Genomic DNA, 13,047 nt, shown 5'->3' on the forward strand with positions numbered 1-13,047 from the left:
ACTTCTTCCATTTTCTAATAATTGCGCCAACAGTTGTTGCCTTCTCACCAAGCTGCTTGCCTATTGTCCTGTAGCCCATCCCAGCCGTGTGCAGGTCTACAACTTAATCCCTGATGTCCTTACACAGCTCTCTGGTCTTGGCCATTGTGGAGAGGTTGGAGTCTGTTTGATTGAGTGTGTGGACAGGTGTCTTTTATACAGGTAACGAGTTCAAACAGGTGCAGTTAATACAGGTAATGAGTGGAGAACAGGAGGGCTTCTTAAAGAAAAACTAACAGGTCTGTGAGAGCCGGAATTCTTACTGATTGGTAGGTGATCAAATACTTATGTCATGCAATAAAATGCAAATTAATTACTTAAAAATCATACAATGTGATTTTCTGGATTTTTGTTTTAGATTCTGTCTCTCACAGTTGAAGTGTACATATGATAAAAATTACAGACCTCTACATGCTTTGTAAGTAGGAAAACCTGCAAAATTGGCAGTGTATCAAATACTTGTTCTCCCCACTGTATATTGAAATATAGGCCTAAGTAAGTTACAATATTAAGACTAAACAGGACACGCTATTAGTCCTACAGATGGTGGTTATACAAGGCTACTATACAAGCCTACTAATGATAACGACATTACTTATTATTATAATGATGATAATAATAATAATAATAGTAATAATAACAATAAGAAGGAGATCAAGAAAAAGGAGGGTATAGGAGCGAGAGCTGCATATTATGTGTGACAAACAAGTGCTGTTAGATGACAATATGATTTTTCTGCCTGTTTGGAACAGTGTAAACAGCACTAAATAAATGATAAGTAATACCAGTCTGGTCTAACAATTCGTTTTTTAAAAGCCTTTATTACATCATAGCAAAGATGAAAAACAGCCAAATCTGTTAAATGAATCCACTGAGACAGGCGCTAATCAGACAGGTGTCTTGTGGACCATAAAAATTAACTTGGTCGACCAACAGCCTATCGACCAAACAATTGACTAAATGGGGACAGCTCTACCAAAATGACACAATACATTATTTACCATTACTTTCTATTGGTAACAAAACAAAATAAAACACAACCAAAACGAACTGCCAATCCATTTGTAGAGTCACAAGCTTGATGTAGTCATTGTGTGCTAGGAATATGGGACCAAATACTAAACCAAATACTACAATTTCGGACCCCACTGTATGTTAAAGCTTCTAACTTTGGTTTTACTGGGCTATGACCCATAAGCTTCCATCTTCTCTGCTCAGCTGTTCCTCTCGTCTAGTCAGGTTAGGTCAGAGTAGATACACTCTCCTCTAGGTGGATGGTATGAAACAGGAACACTATAGTCGGGGGGCTGAATAGGAAAAAGCTGACAGATTCTGCAGCAGTCGGAGGCCCTCCAAATTCTCAGACCCCCATAGTTGATTCCATCTGACCCCCACCCCACCACTACCCCCTGAACTCACCTAACCCTACACTCTTTCAGAGGGGGAAAGAGAGAGAATAGGCAAAACTATCGTTAATGTTACTGAAACCAGGGGTTAAGGAGAGGACCGGTGTCTGTGGTCCGGTGACAGCCTGTTAGTCCTCCCCATGGTATCAATAGTGGATATGTAGCTCGTCATGTACTACACGGCTGTATAGGAATTATGATTTATTTAAAAAACACACACATCATCATTATTCATCACTGTTTGTGTTGTAAATAATTGTTGTAAATTGCAGCGTGATTATGGCCATTACACTGCGATGACATTTAGTACTACAGTCCGCCACTCCCTTATCTGTTTTGATTGGCCAGCTGTAAGACATTGTGAAATCATTTGGGTGGATTTCTCATGGTGATAACCATAACAACTGGTGATCATTAATAACAACACACTAATAATAACAACAAACCTGGCCTTTGGGCTTCATAGAGTGCATGTACACGAGTGTGCCTGTGGGTGGGAGAGAGTAGCGCTCAACAGAGTGAGAGAGAGAATGGTGGCTACATGTACGTCCTATGTAGAATGTGTTCTGTAAGGTTGTGTGGAGGATGAGTGTGTAACTGTGTGTGCTATGCAAATGTGTGTGTGTGTGTGTTCTGGGAGGACCCAGAGAAAGGCTCATCTAGTGGGTGCTGACAGAAGGGCTCTTTAGAATGGAGCCAACACAGCAGCGCTACGGAGACGCACACAGGGACACTCACCACTGAAGCACAGGAATGGAGCTCCATCTGAGTGCCTCCATCCCTCCCCCTCCATTTAGAGTCTCACTCTCCTCTCCTCCTTTCATCCCCCCGTCCCCAGGTAAAGGCCTACAGAGGTATCTGTTACCTTATCAGATCAGTGGAATCTGAGCACACACTGTGTGTTTAAGTGTATCTGCGTAAAGTTACCATCAACTTTGGGGTCTATTTCAAATAAGTAAATTGAAGAGATGAGCGGGAATTCATGAATGGAAAAGCTACTACCTTACTACTTATTTTGTTAAATGTGGGGGTTGGCTTTTGAATTTAATTTCCTAAATTGACAGAATGGAATTGATCCAATCCTGGTTACCGTACACAACCACTATAATCATGGCAACACCAACACACCAAACATAGCAGCAGCGGGTGCCATGGTAACGAGTGGGGGGGGGGGGGGTACTCACGGGAAGTTGGCGAGCCTGACAGCCACGGGGGAACAGGAGAGCTGGGCGGCCCACTTCAACGTCACATCCTGGTACACCAGCAGCATGTTGTTATGGTTACCGACCAGGGTGTTGGTGGTGCCTTCAGACACTGGGAAGAGAAGGAGGGGTCAGAGGTTAGATACAGTCACAGGAGATGCATGAAACCGAAAGAAAAGTGCTTTATAAATACAGTCCTTCCATCCATCAGTCATCAATGGGATATCGATTTGCTCAGAGTTGCTTTGGCAGGCTAGAAGCCAGTCCATAAATAACAACAAACCTTCAATTAATATTGAACTATTTAGAAAGCAAAAAGATCTCTAGTCATTACAAATGAGTTCTGGGGTGAGGATGTGTCTTTGAGGTAGAAGAAGATTCATGTGTGAGCACACACACGGTTAAACCCCGGGTTGACCTGAAATGGTCTAGCATGAAAACGCCTTTTGGTTTGGCCACACACACACACACACACACACACACACACACACACACACACACACACACACACACACGTGTCCTGGCACACTGTCCAGCATTTAGCGTGACTGCCACCATGGGAGATCTGAGAGGCACACGCAACACACGCCTAGCCAACCTCACTGGGATAGAGGGCAGGGGCGAGCAAGGCCAAAATGACAGCTAGCTTATATTTGACCTCTGTGCCACTTCAAAGCTCACATTGCCCTTCTCTCAACTCTCAAAGAGAAGGACTTAGAGGACTCCCTCCATCCACTACATATAGCTGCACTTGTTTTTCCTCCTCTTTCGCTCTTCCTGGTTCGTTCTGTTCTGCCATTGTGGCCAGGCACTGTATTAATAGCTGTGTATCAGACAGACATGTGGCAATGGTTTCCCTGAACACACCTTACCCAGAGGTGTATGTGTGTACACTAATTATAAGTGATTATTATCAATTCTGGGGTTAAGTGGCTGTATTATCACTCCTTGAGGGAGAAACAGAGGATGAGAGAGAGGGGAGGGAGAGAGAAAAAAGGAGAACGTGAGCCAAAAAAGGCAGCTGCATAGCGGAGGGCCAGAGGGGGAAACCTGTGAAATATTGGGAGCGGGCCGGTAAACCGCTAAAGTTCCAGCCAAAACAATGTAAAAGTCAGCAGCCCGGAAAGTTCCTCTCACTCTCTCTGTATTGAAAACCCAACCGTAGCAAATTACAATAGCGGGAAGTCATTTTCCATACTGTCCGGGTGGCTGTTGAAAACACAACCAGAGAAAACTATCGAGGACTGTGATCGTTGTCACCTGGGATCCTGGCCTTTATAGAGGAACGATGCAAATGGAATGGGAATAGTGTGAAGTAAGGGTGTGTGTGTACCAGAGGGAATGGTGCTCACAGGTCAAACACACCTCAATGAGGAATAGCAGGTGCCTATGGTTGAAATTGTTTTTAATATATTTTTTCAAAATCTCTCTCAGCCACCCTGCTTCTACTCTTCCTCCTCAATCCCCCTCTCCTTCCTTTCCTCCCTCCTTTCTCTCACCTATTTCCTCCCTTCTCCCTCAACCTTTTCTTTCTCTCCCGCTCTCCTTCCATTGCCATCCCTCTCTCCATGTATATAGAGGTAACTCCCAAAATAAAGGAAACACTTGAGTAAATGAGGGATACAAAGTATGTTGAAAGCAGGCGCTTCCACACAGGTGTTTCCTGAGTTAATTAAGCAATTAACATCCCATCATGCTCAGGGTCATGTATAAAAATGCCCAGTTGCCCATTATTTTGGCTAACATGGCTAGACGAAAAGATCTCAGTGACTTTGAAAGAGGGGTCTCAAAGGAGCATAGGGGTTTTAAAGGGGGTGTGTCTCTCTCAGTCACCATATCTCAACCCAATTGAACACTTATGGGAGATTCTGGAGCGCCGCCTGAGACAGCGTTTTCCACCACCATCAACAAAACACCAAATTATGGAATTTCTCATGGAAGAATGGTGTCGCATCCCTCCAATAGAGTTCCAGACACTTGTAGAATCTATGCCAAGGCACGTTCTGGCGGCTCATGGTGGCTCCTACACCCTACTAAGACACTTTATGTTGGTGTTTCCTTTATTTTGGCAGTTACCTGTAACTGAGCTCAGCTGGAGAGAGGTGTGTTGGCTGGAACCCATAAATGGGTCCTGCGATAGTGGAATAAACATGCAACACGCAGACCCCTGAACTACAGGGCATTCCGCCAATAGAACATGCTGTGTATGTGCGTGTGCTTATGCAGGTGACGGTGCTGTGTGTTGCGTGTTCGAGGTGCTACATATGCTAAATATGGATCAGATTAGAGCGTGCCTTGCTCTGTGATATTTCCTACTTCCTCTGGTTGGAGTGGTATGTTGGGAGTCAGTCAGGACAGACAGATGCACTGTGTAGAGCTGTACTCCGGTCCCTCAAACAAAACCCAGGAGCCGAGAGACTCCCTATCAGATGAACCTGAGCTCACGGACAAACACTCATTCTGCTACCGCCACGCACACTGGACAGGCATGGGGAATGTCTTATCACCACTATAAATATTTGTTAGACCAGTATCCACATGGCAGACCTAAAACAAAGACTGGATAGAAGAGTCAGCTAAAATATTCCGCAAAATAATATGGAGGAAACCATTCGATTGGATGGGTATCTACTATGTCCTAAAATATGTCCTACAAATAGTGCATCTGATATAAAGCAGTATATAAGCTAATGATATCAAGCAGTAGAGCAGTCTGTTATGTGAGGAAGCAGCTAGGACTGTCCCATTACCTGAGGGATAGTGGAGGAAGCACTATGGCTGTACCATTACTGGAAGTGTAGGGGAGGAAAGAGCTAGGGCTGTACTATTTCCTGAGGCATAGAGGAGGAAGCACTAGGGCTGTACCATTACCTAAGGAGTAGTGGAGGAAGCACTAGGGCTGTACCATTACCTGAGGGATAGTGGAGGAAGCACTATGGCTGTACCATTACTGGAAGTGTAGGGGAGGAAACAGCTAGGGCTGTACCATTACCTGAGGCGTAGAGGAGGAAGCACTAGGGCTGTACCATTACCTGAGGCATAGGGCAGGAAGCACTAGGGCCCTAACATTACCTGAGGGGTAGGGGAGGAAGCACTAGGGCCCTAACATTCCCTGAGGGGTAGAGGAGGAAGCACTAGGGCCCTAACATTCCCTGAGGAGTAGGGGAGGAAGCACTAGGGCCCTAACATTACCTGAGGGGTAGGGGAGGAAGCACTAGGGCCCTAACATTACCTGAGGGGTAGGGGAGGAAGCACTAGGGCCCTAACATTCCCTGAGGAGTAGGGGAGGAAGCACTAGGGCCCTAACATTCCCTGAGGAGTAGGGGAGGAAGCACTAGGGCCCTAACATTCCCTGAGGAGTAGGGGAGGAAGCACTAGGGCTGTACCATTACCTGAGGGGTAGAGGAGGAAGCACTAGGGCTGTACCATTACCTGAGGGGTAGAGGAGGAAGCACTAGGGCTATACCATTACCTGAGGGGTAGAGGAGGAAGCACTAGGGCTATACCATTACCTGAGGGGTAGAGGAGGAAGCATTAGGGCTGTACCATTACCTGAGGGGTAGAGGAGGAAGCACTAGGGGTGTACCATTACCTGAGGGGTAGAGGAGGAAGCACTAGGGCTGTACCATTACCTGAGGGGTAGAGGAGGAAGCACTAGGGCTGTACCATTACCTGAGGGGTAGAGGAGGAAGCACTAGGGCTATACCATTACCTGAGGGGTAGAGGAGGAAGCACTAGAGCTATACCATTACCTGAGGGGTAGAGGAAGCACTAAGGCTGTACCATTACCTGACGGGTAGAGGGGGAAGCAGTAGGGTTGAACCTTTACCAGAGGAGTAGGGGAGGAAGCAGCTGAGGTTGTATCATTACCTGAGGGGTAGGGGAGGAAGCAGCTGAGGTTGTACCATTACCTGAGGGGTAGGGGAGGAAGCAGCTGAGGTTGTACCATTACCTGAGGGGTAGGGGAGGAAGCAGCTGAGGTTGTACCATTACCTGAGGAATAGGGGAGAAAGCAGCTGGGGTTGTACTCCAGTTTCTTCATGAAGCGGATATGCCCGTTGTCCTTTAGGCAGTACAGGTTCCTCTCGCCGCAAACAAAGATGGAGGACGAGGACGGAGAGAAGGAGGGGACACAGAGGTCCAAGGCCTGCTCCCCCAGGACCAGGGTCCACTCAGCCTGAGGGGGACACACAAAGGGTTACACACACACACACACACACACACACACACACACACACACACAGGCAGGCAGTTCTCTTCTCACCGTCAGTCTCTTCCCTGCAGTTTTGCTATGCTGCTCAGCATCCTGTCTGGTCTCTGCGTCTGTGGCCACTGCCAGCGTCTCATACCTGGGTTAGGAACACTTCAGTTTAGACACACACACACACACTGTTCTCACTGGGAACACTTCAGTTTAGATACCACTGAGAACATTGTGTAACACTTCAGAAACACTTCAGCTGGACCCTCTGTCAGAAGCCCCACTGTCATAATAATGACATCACAGACATCCATCTGTGTTATGACAACTGAAGTGAACGCCACAAACCATTATCCAGATACACTAGTTAGCTAGCATCATGCTTTTACATTCTCAAACAATGGCTTTATTAATAGCAGTATCATGATACTGATCTGGAGTCAGTCTACAGTACTCTAGCAGTATGGCATTCATACAATCTGATTTCCAGTAAAAGGCTAGAACTGGCTATAGTAGCTACAGACATCTCACACACACACACAGTCACCTGGCCCCTCGGGAGGGAGCGGGAGAAGGAAAAGCTGCTAAGAATCAGATAATTATATGAAGGGAAATCAGAAGCTGCTAAGCCCTGATGTTTGTGGAGCTGTAAACGACAGGAGACTATTTGCTCTGTCAGGGAGAAAGTCTCTTTCTCTTGCTCTCTCGCTCTCTGACAAAGTAATGGAGGGATGAAAATGTCCAAAGACAACAGCAAGCAGGGCCAAGGAGGAAGGTGGAGGAAGAGGAAACAGGACCTAGTTTGCCGTCACTGGTTGCAGAGGTATAGCAATAGAGTACACTCCTGACAAATGCACATCGAAGAAGTGTTGAAGTGCACTTTGGTTTGCATTCATACATTACTTCTTATCAGCTATAAGAAATCTGCAGGGCTCAATCCTAAATGGATGGGAGAGTTTGGCACCATCTAGCCAAGGCCTTTTAAGGCCAGAGTACTATGGTCAGGTCTGTTGGTGAATGAGCTAGTGTGAATGAGATCTAACACATAGAATCACAAAGTATGTGACTGTGTGTGTGTGTGTGATGATAGAGTCCAAACCTTGAAGCATTTATTATTCACCAGCATGCACACACATATTCAGAGTTCCACAGCTCAGGCCAGCCCAGGGGAGCAGGGAAGGTGTGTGTGTTTACATGAGTAGAAATATGTGCATAATATGCATGCACGGTTGTGTGTACAAAATATATGATCATGTGTGCGCATGAACACACTACCAACACACACCACACATGAGGCTCACATTTAACCAGTGCAATCCACACAAACCCAGTCAACCTCTCCAGGTTAGACAGAAGAGTGTCGCCGTGTCTCAGACCGCCCAGAGAGAGACAGAGTGAGTGTGTGAAGCCAGGCATGGAGGCTAGATGAAGGACGGGATGTGTGTGTGTGTGTGTGTGTGTGTGTGTGTGTGTGTGTGTGTGTGTGTGTGTGTGTGTGTCACTCAGCAGCCAGCGTGGGACGTCTACAGCCAGAGGAAACAGCCCAGTCATTTATATGAAAGAGGATATCTACCCAATACTGCCCTGATACACACACACACAAAATCAAACCCTCATTCATCAACCCTCAAGCGGAGAGAAAATCAACATTACTGGCTAAACAAACCAAGGGAGCGGAACAGTTCCACTAGCTGACTGATATTATGTAGTATGACACTCAGAGCAAGGCTATCTCTAACTAACATACAGGATTTTCATGACCAAATGTAGCTCTCTTTGTATCTACAGTTTTCTTGACTTTTGATTGTAGATTTGATCAGAAAGTGGAATTCTAGCCCCAGAGACCAAGTCTAGACACAGCAAAGTGTTAACTGGGGCCATAGAGCGCTCCATCCTTGGCAGAATCATTTTTATTAGAATTCATATATACAGTCTGAGAATTGAGGAGAGGGAGGAGGGGGGGGGGGGGGTCAGCGTTTCCGCATTGATATCTCGTCTGGGGAAGCTCTTGATATCGGAGAAAAAATGGATAACAAACAGCTGGAAGGCCGGGTTTCACACACCAAAACACACACACACACTTCCGCCTTTCCCCAATTTCCCTCCGGTTTTAGCAGGAGCGTCAAAAAGGAAAATCCCGGTGTGTGTTTGTAGAGGAAGGGAACTGTGATTATTGTGGCGGGCGATGAGTGGCCAAAGTAGAGGAAAATAAAGATATGGCTTACATGAGGAGCTGTGGAGATCAATGAGTGGAAATTTCATTAGGACGTGAAAATGTTAATTTAGCACCGGGGATAACCAGACTCAGCTGTGGCAATAATCTGCAGTATCCCCTATACACAATTTACACACACACACACACACACACACACACACGCAAAGACAAGCACACACATGCAACGACAAGCACACAGAACACTCTCCCCTATTATTTAAAGATGGTGCAGTGGTTTGTGGTGCTAGGAGGACTAGAAAATGGCCTCCCGTCTGCTGCACCACAGATGTATTTAAAGATCTAGTGTGGAGTAGCGGGCAGGCAGACAGCCTTCAGAGGCGACGAGTACACTTCTTCACCTCACACTCACTTCTTCATTCACTTACTTTCCCCTGAGGAGTGTGTGTGTGTATGTGTGTGTTTTGCAGCGTGTGTGTGTTTTGCAGCGTGTGTGTGTGTGTGTGTGTTTTGCAGCGTGTGTGTGTGTGTTTTGCAGCGTGTGTATGTGTGTTTTGCAGCGTGTGTGTGTGTTTTGCAGCGCGTGTGTTTTTTGCAGTGCGTGTTTTGCAGTGTGTGTGTGTGTGTGTTTTGCAGCGTGTGTGTGTGTGTGTGTTTTGCAGCGTGTGTGTGTGTTTTGCAGCATGTGTGTGTGTGTGTGTTTTGCAGCGTGTGTGTGTGTTTTGCAGCGTGTGTGTGTGTGTGTGTGTGTGTGTGTGTGTTTTGCAGCGTGTGTGTGTGTGTGTTTTGCAGCATGTGTGTGTGTGTGTGTTTTTTGCAGCATGTGTGTGTGTGTTTTTTGCAGCGTGTGTGTGTGTGTGTTTTGCAGTGTGTGTGTGTGTGTGTGTTTTGCAGTGTGTGTGTGTGTGTGTTTTGCGGCGTGTGTGTGTGTTTTTTGCAGCATGTGTGTGTGTGTGTGTGTTTTGCAGCGTGTGTGTGTGTGTGTGTTTTGCAGCGTGTGTGTGTGTGTGTGTGTGTGTGTGTGTTTTGCAGCGTGTGTGTGTGTGTGTTTTGCAGCATGTGTGTGTGTGTGTGTTTTTTGCAGCATGTGTGTGTGTGTGTGTTTTTTGCAGCGTGTGTGTGTGTGTGTTTTGCAGTGTGTGTGTGTGTGTGTGTTTTGCAGTGTGTGTGTGTGTGTGTGTTTTGCGGCGTGTGTGTGTGTGTTTTGCGGCGTGTGTGTGTGTGTTTTGCGTTTTGCAGCGTGTGTGTGTGTGTTTTGCAGAGTGTGTGGGTGTGTTTTGCAGCATGTGTTTTGCAGCGAGTGTGTGTTTTGCAGCGTGTGTGTGTTTTGCAGCGTGTGTGTGTTTTGCAGCGTGTGTGTGTGTGTGTTTTGCAGCGTGTGTGTGTGTGTGTGTGTGTGTGTGTTTTGCAGCGTGTGTGTGTTTTGCAGCGTGTGTGTGTTTTGCAGCGTGTGTGTTTTGCAGCGTGTGTGTGTGTTTTGCAGCGTGTGTGTATGTGTGTTTTGCAACGTGTGTGTTTTGCAGTGTGTGTGTGTGTTTTGCAGCGTGTGTGTTTTGCAGTGTGTGTGTTTTGCAGCGTGTGTGTTTTGCAGCGTGTGTGTGTGTGTGTTTTGCAGCGTGTGTGTGTGTTTTGCAGAGTGTGTGGGTGTGTTTTGCAGCGTGTGTGTGTGTGTGTGTGTTTTGCAGCGTGTGTGTGTGTGTGTGTGTGTGTTTTGCAGCGTGTGTGTGTGTGTGTGTGTGTTTTGCAGCATGTGTGTTTTGCAGTGTGTGTATGTTTTGCAGCCTGTGTGTGTTTTGCAGCGTGTGTGTGTGTTTTGCAGCGCGTGTGTTTTGCAGCGCGTGTTTTGCAGCGTGTGTGTGTGTGTGTGTTTTGCAGTGTGTGTGTGTGTGTGTTTTGCAGCGTGTGTGTGTGTGTGTGTTTTGCAGCGTGTGTGTGTGTGTGTGTGTTTTGCAGCGTGTGTGTGTGTGTTTTGCAGCGTGTGTGTGTGTGTGTGTGTCTGTTTTGTAGCGTGTGTGTGTGTGTGTGTTTTGCAGCGTGTGTGTGTGTGTGTTTTGCAGCGTGTGTGTGTGTGTGTTTTGCAGTGTGTGTGTGTGTGTGTTTTGCAGTGTGTGTGTGTGTGTTTTGCAGTGTGTGTGTGTGTGTGTGTTTTGCAGCGTGTGTGTGTGTGTGTGTTTTGCAGCGTGTGTGTGTGTGTGTGTTTTGCAGCGTGTGTGTGTGTGTGTTTTGCAGCATGTGTGTGTGTGTGTGTGTTTTTTGCAGCATGTGTGTGTGTGTGTGTTTTTTGCAGCGTGTGTGTGTGTGTGTTTTGCAGTGTGTGTGTGTGTGTGTGTTTTGCAGTGTGTGTGTGTGTGTTTTGCAGCGTGTGTGTATGTGTGTTTTGCAACGTGTGTGTTTTGCAGTGTGTGTGTTTTGCAGCGTGTGTGTTTTGCAGCGTGTGTGTTTTGCAGCGTGTGTGTTTTGCAGCGTGTGTGTTTTGCAGCGTGTGTGTGTGTGTTTTGCAGCGTGTGTGTGTGTGTTTTGCAGAGTGTGTGGGTGTGTTTTGCAGCGTGTGTGTGTGTGTGTGTGTGTTTTGCAGCGTATGTGTGTGTGTGTGTGTTTTGCAGCGTGTGTGTGTGTGTGTGTGTGTTTTGCAGCATGTGTGTTTTGCAGTGTGTGTATGTTTTGCAGCCTGTGTGTGTTTTGCAGCGTGTGTGTGTGTTTTGCAGCGCGTGTGTTTTGCAGCGCGTGTTTTGCAGCGTGTGTGTGTGTGTGTGTTTTGCAGTGTGTGTGTGTGTGTGTTTTGCAGCGTGTGTGTGTGTGTGTGTGTGTTTTGCAGCGTGTGTGTGTGTGTGTTTTGCAGCGTGTGTGTGTGTGTGTTTTGCAGCGTGTGTGTGTGTGTGTGTGTGTGTGTGTTTTGCAGCGTGTGTGTGTGTGTGTGTTTTGCAGTGTGTGTGTGTGTGTGTGTTTTGCAGCGTGTGTGTGTGTGTGTGTTTTGCAGTGTGTGTGTGTGTGTTTTGCAGTGTGTGTGTGTGTGTGTGTGTTTTGCAGCGTGTGTGTGTGTGTGTGTTTTGCAGCGTGTGTGTGTGTGTGTGTGTGTGTGTGTGTGTTTTGCAGCGTGTGTGTGTGTGTGTGTGTGTGTGTGTTTTGCAGCGTGTGTGTGTGTGTGTTTTGCAGCATGTGTGTGTGTGTGTGTTTTTTGCAGCATGTGTGTGTGTGTGTGTTTTTTGCAGCGTGTGTGTGTGTGTGTGTTTTGCAGTGTGTGTGTGTGTGTGTGTGTGTTTTGCAGTGTGTGTGTGTGTGTGTTTTGCGGCGTGTGTGTGTGTGTTTTGCGTTTTGCAGCGTGTGTGTGTGTGTTTTGCAGAGTGTGTGGGTGTGTTTTGCAGCATGTGTTTTGCAGCGAGTGTGTGTTTTGCAGCGTGTGTGTGTTTTGCAGCGAGTGTGTGTTTTGCAGCGTGTGTGTGTTTTGCAGCGTGTGTGTGTTTTGCAGCGTGTGTGTGTTTTGCAGCGTGTGTGTGTGTGTGTTTTGCAGCGAGTGTGTGTTTTGCAGCGAGTGTGTGTTTTGCAGCGAGTGTGTGTTTTGCAGCGTGTGTGTGTTTTGCAGCGTGTGTGTGTGTGTTTTGCAGCGTGTGTGTGTGTGTTTTGCAGCGTGTGTGTGTGTGTGTTTTGCAGCGTGTGTGTGTGTGTGTGTGTGTGTTTTGCAGCGTGTGTTTTGCAGCGTGTGTGTGTGTTTTGCAGCGTGTGTGTATGTGTGTTTTGCAACGTGTGTGTTTTGCAGTGTGTGTGTGTGTGTGTGTTTTGCAGCGTGTGTGTTTTGCAGTGTGTGTGTTTTGCAGCGTGTGTGTTTTGCAGCGTGTGTGTGTGTGTTTTGCAGCGTGTGTGTTTTGCAGTGTGTGTGTGTGTGTGTGTTTTGCAGCGTGTGTGTTTTGCAGTGTGTGTGTTTTGCAGCGTGTGTGTTTTGCAGCGTGTGTGTGTGTGTTTTGCAGCTTGTGTGTGTGTGTTTTGCAGAGTGTGTGGGTGTGTTTTGCAGCGTGTGTGTGTGTGTGTGTT

At 46.8% G+C, this 13,047-nt stretch overlaps 1 protein-coding gene across 1 annotated transcript in view; it reads right to left on the bottom strand.

The window, feature by feature from the left end:
• The window catches only part of LOC311114437 (protein PTHB1-like), a gene marked incomplete at its 5' end in the record, with an annotated part of 165,235 nt that overhangs the window by 141,227 nt on the left and 10,961 nt on the right, over window positions 1-13,047 (bottom strand). Inside the window, 3 exon segments of the mRNA XM_084157191.1 lie at window positions 2,630-2,759; window positions 6,641-6,824; window positions 6,912-6,996. Of these exon segments, the coding sequence (XP_084013317.1) occupies window positions 2,630-2,759; window positions 6,641-6,824; window positions 6,912-6,996 (399 nt within the window).

Source organism: Coregonus lavaretus (assembly GCF_964263955.1).
Source record: "Coregonus lavaretus genome assembly, chromosome: 3".
NCBI lineage: Eukaryota > Metazoa > Chordata > Actinopteri > Salmoniformes > Salmonidae > Coregonus > Coregonus lavaretus.